Here is an 8,825-nt window from a genome sequence, read left to right on the forward strand (position 1 = left end):
TTATAAAACGGAAAGAGAAAAAAAAATAGAAAAACAATCTACACACAGCTAACGGACAATCCCAGTCAAAGCCGTATCAAGAAAAAAAATATTTTAATAAGTCACGGCCGTCTACAGTGTCATTATTTACATTTTTCCTCGGTTTGAGTGCATGCTACTGCACAAATTTTTAATCGTTACGAGGTGAGTGCTTTTTAACAAATTCATGTTTGTAAACAGTTTAAATGACCTGTTATAGTAGCAAGAAAATCTTGAAAAGCATAACAATGATGAGTGTCTTTCAACGTGTGGTCCTTGGACCCCACTGGGGAATCCGTGAGCCATGGCCTCCGCAAGGGGTGGGCTGACAAGGCTCCAGCCCTGGGGCCCGGAGGATTTTAATAATTTTTTTGTTTTTTCACGCTGTAAATTCATCATAAAGGGGGCCCCGTAAAAGATCCCAGCCTAGGGGCCCTGCTTCAGGATGTGGGGGCCATGCCGTGAGCACTTTGGATAATTTTCATTTACTACCATTACACGAATTGCACATTTAAGGAATAGTTAAAGTACAACCCTTTTTTGACGATTTTTTTTTCTCTTTGACGAGAAAAACATCTGAAAGTGTGACAAGAAGTTGCCAAGAGTGAAACCAAGTTGTGCTTTTGGATGTCTTGTGAAAGAAAAAAAAATTGCTGACGCAACGTCAAAAACCGATGACACTGACTGTTAAAACCAAAAAATGATGCAGACACAGGATTAAAAATAATAAAAACCAGGATTCTCCTTCAAATAATACAATGGTCAGGGCAAAACAGTATCTGGGTTCAATAAAAACACAATCGTGAGATTGAAATTATAACTGCTAGTATGCAAAAACTTAATTAAAATGGAAATATGAAATATGTACAACCTGAGAGAATCCATGCGTAACCCTGAGGTCAACTTCCAAATGAAATATTAGAAGTAACACACTGGGAAAACGATGAAAGAAAATGACAATCATCAACCAGGAAGAAAGGGGCAATGGGCTGAAAAGAAAAATGGCAAAAAAAAAACTCTTCAAAGAAACAAAGGGATTGTACTATAACTGGGGAACACTGCTAAAACTGCGGAACACTGCTAAAACTGCATTTTACTGTTGGTAACAGCTATAGAATAATTCTTTTTGGAGATTTCTTTTCTTTGTCGAGAAAAACGTTCAAAAGCATGACAAGAAGTTGCTAGGAGGGATATGGAGTTCTGTGACATCTTTCTTTCAATAGAAAAAAAAAATTGCCAAAAATGGGTAATAAAAATGGGCTGTTAAAACAAAATGATTAAAAGAATGAACAACAAAACAACACTAAGTGAAGGATCCAGATTGCAAATATAGCATCCTAGACAAGATGAAGGATTGCAAATAATGAAAACCAGTACTCTTTCTTTTCTTTTTTAAATAATGCAAGTGTCAGGAGAAAAAATTGCTTTGTTTGGTCAAAAACAGTTTTCATCCTGCAATTGTGCTTTTATTAAACCCAGAGACTAACAGTTGGTAAAAAAAAAAAAATGAATGAAAATGGAGGTATAAACATGCAACCTCAGACAAAACAAATTCAAACTCCAATAAGAAAAACTGAACGTAACATTCTGGGAAAATGGTATATGGGGCTATACAATAGGCTTACCTACAACATATAAACAAAAAAAAAAAAGAACTCCAAAATGCAGACGGATTTTCGTATGCTGCACACTGTGGAAAAGCATATTAGCGAACTCTGGTGGTGACTTCACTCTCAGATGGTAACCAACATTAAGAAATTGCAACCTGGAATCTGAAGAAAATATGTGACAGAAAAAATAAAATGGTTGATCAGGATGAAAAGCTCCAACATGCAGGAAAGAAATCGTCAAAAAAGTCGCCAAGGGATTATACTATAGCAGTTCTTAATGTTTTAATACCATATGCGTATGCAGAATTTTTTCAGAAGGAGGTGGGTTTCTATTTTTTTCCCTTCTGAAAGAGGGGTTTCAGTTTTTCCTGCAAAATAAATACTATAATTTCAGCTTTGGGGAGGGGTTAAAACCCCAAAACCTCCCCTTTTGCGTATGCCAATGTTAACACTATTTTAATGTGTACTAATTCACACATTTCTTTATTATTGATGGTTGTTTAAATTTATTTTCAAGCTTTCTAAGATCAAGATGGGTATTGAATCTTCTAAACTCAGTGCAGCGGTCGTTGAAATCAGACAGTCTTTGCCAGATGGAGGTGAATCAGGTTGTCCTATGAAACATGCAGAAGAAAAAAAAGAGGGGTCATGTCCATATAAACATGATGGACCACAAAAGATGACCAAATCTGAATGCCCAGTTACCGGAGCAACATTATCAAATGAAGAGATCAATCCGGATAACATGGTATAACACCCTAGTATTATCCTTAATGTTTCCATACTTGGTATATTCTAATAGTCTATGCGGCGAGAAAATTGATGAGATATTCAATAAAAACTCAGCAATATTTATACAAAGTATATACAAAAACATGGAGACATACTGTACCAAAAGTGATAAACTGTTATAAATGAGCAGTTTGGTAGTGTCGCGCAATGCAATCCGTTTTTGGTGACTTTCATGAGAAAGGAATATTACTCATTTCTGTGACTTCTTTTCACATTTCGTGCTAGTCTCCTTTCCTTATACTATTTCCATTAAGACATAAATGTTTTTATGAGCTCTAGTTTCGCTAAATCAATTTTAACTGAAATTTTTTTGAAAGAAACATCCTATTTTGGCACAAATAGGCACCTAATTTTAGCCTCCTAAGTCACAAGGAGTTATACTGATTCAATGCTCAGATGCACAGCTGTAGTGTTGTTGCCAGAGCTTCTCTGTGTGTAATAAGTCTTATCTCACAAGTTTCATTAATAAAAAGAAAAAAAAAAGGGTTTTTGCTCAACCACTGCATTATATGACAACCAAACAAAAAAGTGTAAATACATTACTTTCAACTAGATCGACATAATTTACCACATGCTTGTAAGGAAAGCAGTTAAAGTATTTGACAAATTAATATAGTCATTGTTTTTTAAATATCTTAGATGCCTCCAATGTGTCAAGATCCAGCTCCCGGTCAGCCCTTTCCATTGCCGAAAGATAGACAGAAGTCCACCATCCCTAAAGCTGGTTCAGATTCTGACGTGTGGGTCTATCCATCCCAACAAATGTTTTGGAATGCCATGATAAGGAAAGGTTGGAGGTGGAAAGAGTCCGACATCCACCCAAATGACATGGCGCACATCATTAGAATTCACAACATTAACAACGAGGTAGCATGGCAGGAGGTATTGAAGTGGGAAGCGTTGCATGCACAGTAAGTTCTCTTTCTGTATAACTGTAAGTCGTGATATAAATGTAGTAGGTATAATAGTTATGTGTGAAAGTTATATCATGTGTATAACTACAATATCATAGGGGTGGTTCTAGGTCTGTGCGACCTGTACTGCTGCATGCAATGCCACAATAGGAGGGGTGCCAATCAAAGGTAAAGAAAAATAACTATCGCATAAAATTTGAAAAACTGTTTTTATTTCCAAAATTCAAATTATTAATGCATTGGATAGAATGATTCATGGATAAAGCTGTAATTTTTTTTATGCATTTCATCTAGTTGTGGACGTAGCCATGTCTCTTGGTCTTTTTATTGTTGGCCTACATGCCAAAGGCCACTAGTAGGAATTTCGTCTTAAGCCACCCCAAATATCATGTTAAAATGGACAATATACGATACTGAGACCATCACAAAATAAAACATCAAAGGCAGTGAACCGGGTATATTATAGGCTGATTCTTTTACTGAAATGAGTCAAAAATTTAACAATATTCTATGTATACCAGGGCTTGGCAAATCAAAAGAACTTAAGCAGCAGCCAAACTTTTTAAGAGCCAAGTAAAGTTTTTGTTCAAGAAAAATGGTACTAAATGTTTCAGACTAATTAATTTTTTTTTCCATGTTAAAAGATGTTCTGTAATGCAAATTTTTTGTCATCATTAGACTCCAATTTTAGCAATTATGTATAGAAAATTTCAGATGCCAATACAGATTTTCTTCTAGCCATAGCACTTAGGATTTTTCAAGCCATGGTATATACTCGTATGAGGCAAGTAATTTTGTTCAGAAATTTAGTAATAAACATGTTGGGGTAAATTGAGAAGCTTTCCATACTTAGAATAAGACAACCATACATTTTATGGGCATTGTATAATATTTTATCATGTATATATATTGTTTGTAATTTTTGCGATTTAATTTTTAATTGGGTTGCTGTATTTTAGTAACATGACATCTAGGCCTATAGTTGTTATGGGCATCTTTTTCTCAGCCACCTCATTAGACATTTTGCCTGTTGTGGCCTTGTATTTGCTCTCTATGCCTAAGCTCAAAGTCTCAGAATCCAAAGCTTTCGTCTGCCTAATCTTGCCAAAGTTGTTTTTTTAAAGTTTCAGTTATAAAACTCCAATTTTTCATGTATCAATACAACTATGTTGCCTTATGGAAACTTGATGTTCATCTGAGAAGGGAATATTGTACATGAATAATATACCTGTAAGGCACACACATGCATACAGTCGAACACAGCTTTAACAAATCACAAATCGATAAATCAGGGTCAAATTGATCAGGAGCGTAAACATACTTGAAATGGCAAATTTTAAACATTACTGACTTTGGGGGTTGCTGTAAAAAATATTTCTGACCACAATTGAAATAAAACAAACAAAAAAACTCAAGACTACAATCAGAATGTATTTTGTTGTCTGATATGTGTTTTTGATCAAATTCTGTTGAAATTGTCATTTTTTTCTGAACAAAAAACATTTTCTGTCCAGATGACCCTCCATTTTTTGCTTGTGGAGACAGATCACAAACTTTAGTAACTTTATTTCTTCACTGAAATTGAACACAAACAGAACAATGTTTTATGGTATCGCTGCACACCAATTGGCCATTAAAACCTTCCCACACACTCTCTAAATGGCTTTATTACTTCCTTTATTCAAAAACGAATGCATTCCTAATCTACTTTTTTTTTTTCATTTGCCTCTAAAGAAGAAATGGTCAAATTCTGTGAAGTCAAATCTTTGGATTGTGGTTTTGAAAGACAAGTAGTAAGAAAAAAAAATTAAAGATAGTTCGAAAAAATTCATTATATTGAGGGGTTTTTTTTTATTCATTAAATAGGAGTTTGACCTTTATTTTCGTCAGAATTTTAGAAAAAAAAGTTTGTTAAATCGAGGAATTCGTTTGTTATATAGGGGTCCAAAACTGTATTTTTCCTTTCATTGCTAGGTGCTTTCAACCCATGCTAATGTTTTTTTAAATAATTATAGTGAGTGTGGTGATCCAAAGCTGAAAAGGTTTGGCGGTAAAGCTCAAGAATATTCTCCAAGAGCAAGGTTTCGAAGTTGGCTTGGGTAAGACTTATAAATTACAAGATGTTCTTTTTTTAAACTAAATAATCTGTCAATTTCTCATGCATCTATGAGAATTATACACTTTTTTATATATATATATGAATCTCAAATTACTATAATCCCCCACATTGCCTGACATGGATAGATCCTAAAATGCAGAGAAGGCGAAGGTCCAAATAAATCAATTTATTTGGTTTTCAGAGTCAAGATATCTAGGAATTATCCGGAATCTGTGACTATTTTTCTAGCATGAAAAATGGGGGGTACTCTTGGCATGCCAGGGAATACACTGCATGTTTGATTCATTCTCAATTTTTTTTCAATGTGTCTTGAAACAAAATATATTTTCCTTCATTTCTTGTAACATCTCACAATATTCATACTTTTATAAAATAATAGAGTGATAAACAATTTTGCTTACAGGAAAAATACAGTGGCAGTTTAATTATCTGGGAAGCAGATTTGCCTTTGCACAAAAATTTCAAAACTTCACAGAAGGTTAAGAAAGAGCTGAGAAGAAAATTATTGCTCAGATAACTTAAGGTTGTGGATAACAACATCAAGAAGGCAGACATGCCAACAATGGCTTAAAGCTCATCAGTGTTGGTGAATGATCAGCTTTACGAGCTTGATCATGCACTACACAAATTAAGCCAGGTCCAGACCCTCCACGCTGAACCATTAAAAAAATCAGTTTTTAGCCCACTGAATGGGGGCGATTTTAATGGAAAACAGGATTTTGTGCTTTTGGTCATCAAGTAGAGCTGCAGGTTTAGACGCGGCTTTAGAGATTGACACTGAGTTTGTCTTCTCTCAAACTCTCTCACATGTGTATACTAATTCATCATTACAGTAAAAAATCAATGCAATTTTATAAAAAAATAATAAGTAAAACAGCACAAAAGAAACTCTGACATTGTTTTAAAACCAATTTCCGTAGTTCATTGCGGTCATCCATAGAAACTACAAGCAATCCGTAGCAGTTGGCAACTCTGAGAAGGATATTATTATTTGGTACTGAGAAGAAACAGTTATTTAAAGCATGATTGTTTGGTTTAAAAAAGGGCTGGAAGCAAAAAACACAAACAGAGAACAATGATTGTTGCTTAACTTTCAGCCAGGATCTTTATCTTTGACTTGAGAGACAGTAAAAAGAACAGACATTTAGAACGCTCCGTGAAATGTGTAGCTTTCATTAAAATTTTTTACTGAATGTGTACAGTTTTTGCATTCGGGGATAAAATTTCGAGGATCTAAGCAATTCTCCACTTGTCAGTGCAGAGGACCCAGGTCTGACCTATCAGCAGGACTGGACACATCCCAGGCGACTAAAAAATCGGTATTGGCGCCTAAAATTTTCTTTGTGTAATTACGAAATTACAGGTTGAGAGCAGCATATCTGCTAACATGAAAGAGGGTCACTGTGCCCTGAAAATGTCAAAAGAAGCACTATTTTGGACCTTTTTCTTTGGATAAAAAAATTTTTTGATGCCTAGAGATATATATATATATATTGTGATTTGTCTAGCCCTGCCTATCAAACACAATCATATAAATATATTTCTGCTATTCTTTTATGAGTGTTCTGCATGAATACCATGAGGATATACACTGAATTCATTTTAATTAAACAAGCAAAATGCATTAATATACTGTAGATTTTATTAGAATTATTTTGTGTTTTTTTTTGTTCTGCAACTAATTTTTTAATACTGGTGAACCATGGTTTTTGATATCTGCAATCTTATTCCCCCACCGTTAGGCTGGGTAATCAAGGTTCTACTGTATAATACATTGAATATTGAAGGACTAAACAAACCCACTTCACATCTCAGATGCTGTGTGAAATAAGTCTCATCAGTTTTATTATGTTAGAACCACTCAAATAATTACATATGAGGATGAGGTTAGCACTTGTTAGCAGAGACTCCTAGAACTCTACATATCATTGTATATTTAAAATGCTATGAACATCATTATGTTTCTCAAGATAGTTACACTTGCTCTCAGTAAAATACTGGGATCTATTCACGCACACACACTGTGCTACTAAACACCAATCCAATTTAATATTTTCTAGTTTATATCACACATGCTAGAATATAAAAACAGAAATGTTGCATTAAAATTTAGATGAATTATGAAAATATAATTAGTTTTTCTTTCAGGTATGAGCTGCCATTTGATCGTCATGACTGGATCGTTGATCGATGTGGAAAAGAAGTTAGATACATTATTGATTATTATGATGGAGGAGAAGTGAATGTTTCAAATGGGAAGTTTGCAATACTAGATGTGCGACCAGCTTTTGATTCTTTTAGTGCCGTGTGGGACAGAATGAAAGTTGCTTGGTGGAGGTGGACGACCAAAGAAACAGAATCGAAACTGGTTTCATGAAATTTTAAAAACAAAAATCTAGATATTTGCTCTGCATGTGATGATAAATACTAGAGTCAGTCATACTGTGATTACATGTTGTATTAGTTTGAACATACAAAATGTATGTGCAATGAATCATAAGCTTGATGGTTTTGTTCCTGAATTTTCTTTTTGGTTTCACTAACATGCCTATCACTAACATGGGCAATCACTCAGAATAGTGGTTCAGAACATGTTTGATTGGTAATAACAAAAATTCTTCATTACTCAACTGTTATATTCATTACACACATTATTTCACTCGCAAAAATACTTTTTTTTTTCAACAATAGTGTCACAGATATCTAGATAAATGTATAGTTAAAGTAAAATATCATTTGTTATAAGCACATCTCTCGCAAATCAACCAATTTTGTACACATGAATCAATGCTATTAGGATGATACTTCTAGTAGACATTTTGTGATTGATTGTGGAATAATTTAACTCCAGTTTGTAGGTACAAACAAAGGTTGTAGGTACAAAAAATTTTCCAGTCGTTATTGTTCTGGTTTTCAAACATATTAGAGATAATGAACATCAAGTGCTCTATGAATTTTTGGGTTAACTAGCTTAACTGTTTCCAGACTGCCAACCTTGAAAAAGCAATTTTCTAAAAAGCTAACAAAGTCCTGTAATTTCCGCACAAAAATTCCCTGCGAAAATCCTGCAAGCATACTGTAACATAGCTTCCAACTTTGGGGAATTAAAATTCTGGAGGTTTTTACGCAGATCCAAATTCTGTGTATGAAAATCAATACAATTCTAAAATTTTTTAGAAAACAATGTAGGAATTTTCTCCTTTTGCAAAAGCGTGACATCGTGCAAAGACATCGCACCAAGTCGCCAATCATTGCCAACCAGTAAATTAAATCACCTGTCATTACTACTTTACAATCAAATCAAGCCAACAAAACAATTGCCGCGGCTCTAAATGGGCCATACAGACGCAACTGGAAATATGGTGAAAGCAA

General features: G+C 34.3%; 1 protein-coding gene across 1 annotated transcript; it reads left to right on the top strand.

The window, feature by feature from the left end:
• The first annotated feature begins 83 nt into the window (after positions 1-83).
• On the top strand, positions 84-7,965 carry Cchl (Cytochrome c heme lyase). Its single transcript, XM_089255629.1, has 5 exons — positions 84-183; positions 2,146-2,376; positions 3,060-3,331; positions 5,350-5,433; positions 7,602-7,965. The coding sequence occupies exons 2-5, from the start codon at positions 2,161-2,163 to the stop codon at positions 7,828-7,830; spliced, it is 801 nt and encodes a 266-aa protein (XP_089111755.1). The 5' UTR covers positions 84-183; positions 2,146-2,160; the 3' UTR covers positions 7,831-7,965.
• Positions 7,966-8,825: the final 860 nt, after the last annotated feature.

Source organism: Pholcus phalangioides, unplaced genomic scaffold (genome assembly GCF_987345545.1).
Source record: "Pholcus phalangioides strain wild (caught in Gottingen) unplaced genomic scaffold, Ppha-v1.0 ptg000043l_1, whole genome shotgun sequence".
NCBI classification, from domain to species: Eukaryota; Metazoa; Arthropoda; class Arachnida; order Araneae; family Pholcidae; genus Pholcus; species Pholcus phalangioides.

What these genes read in the sequence shown, in the direction of transcription:
- Cchl (XM_089255629.1), top strand. Translation starts at nt 2,161, where the DNA reads ATGGGTATTGAATCTTCTAAACTCAGTGCAGCGGTCGTTGAAATCAGA. An exon ending in AGATCAATCCGGATAACATG is followed by an intron (nt 2,377 to 3,059) that starts GTATAACACCCT and finishes TAAATATCTTAG; the next exon opens with ATGCCTCCAATGTGTCAAGA. An exon ending in AGGTTTCGAAGTTGGCTTGG is followed by an intron (nt 5,434 to 7,601) that starts GTAAGACTTATA and finishes TTTTTCTTTCAG; the next exon opens with GTATGAGCTGCCATTTGATC.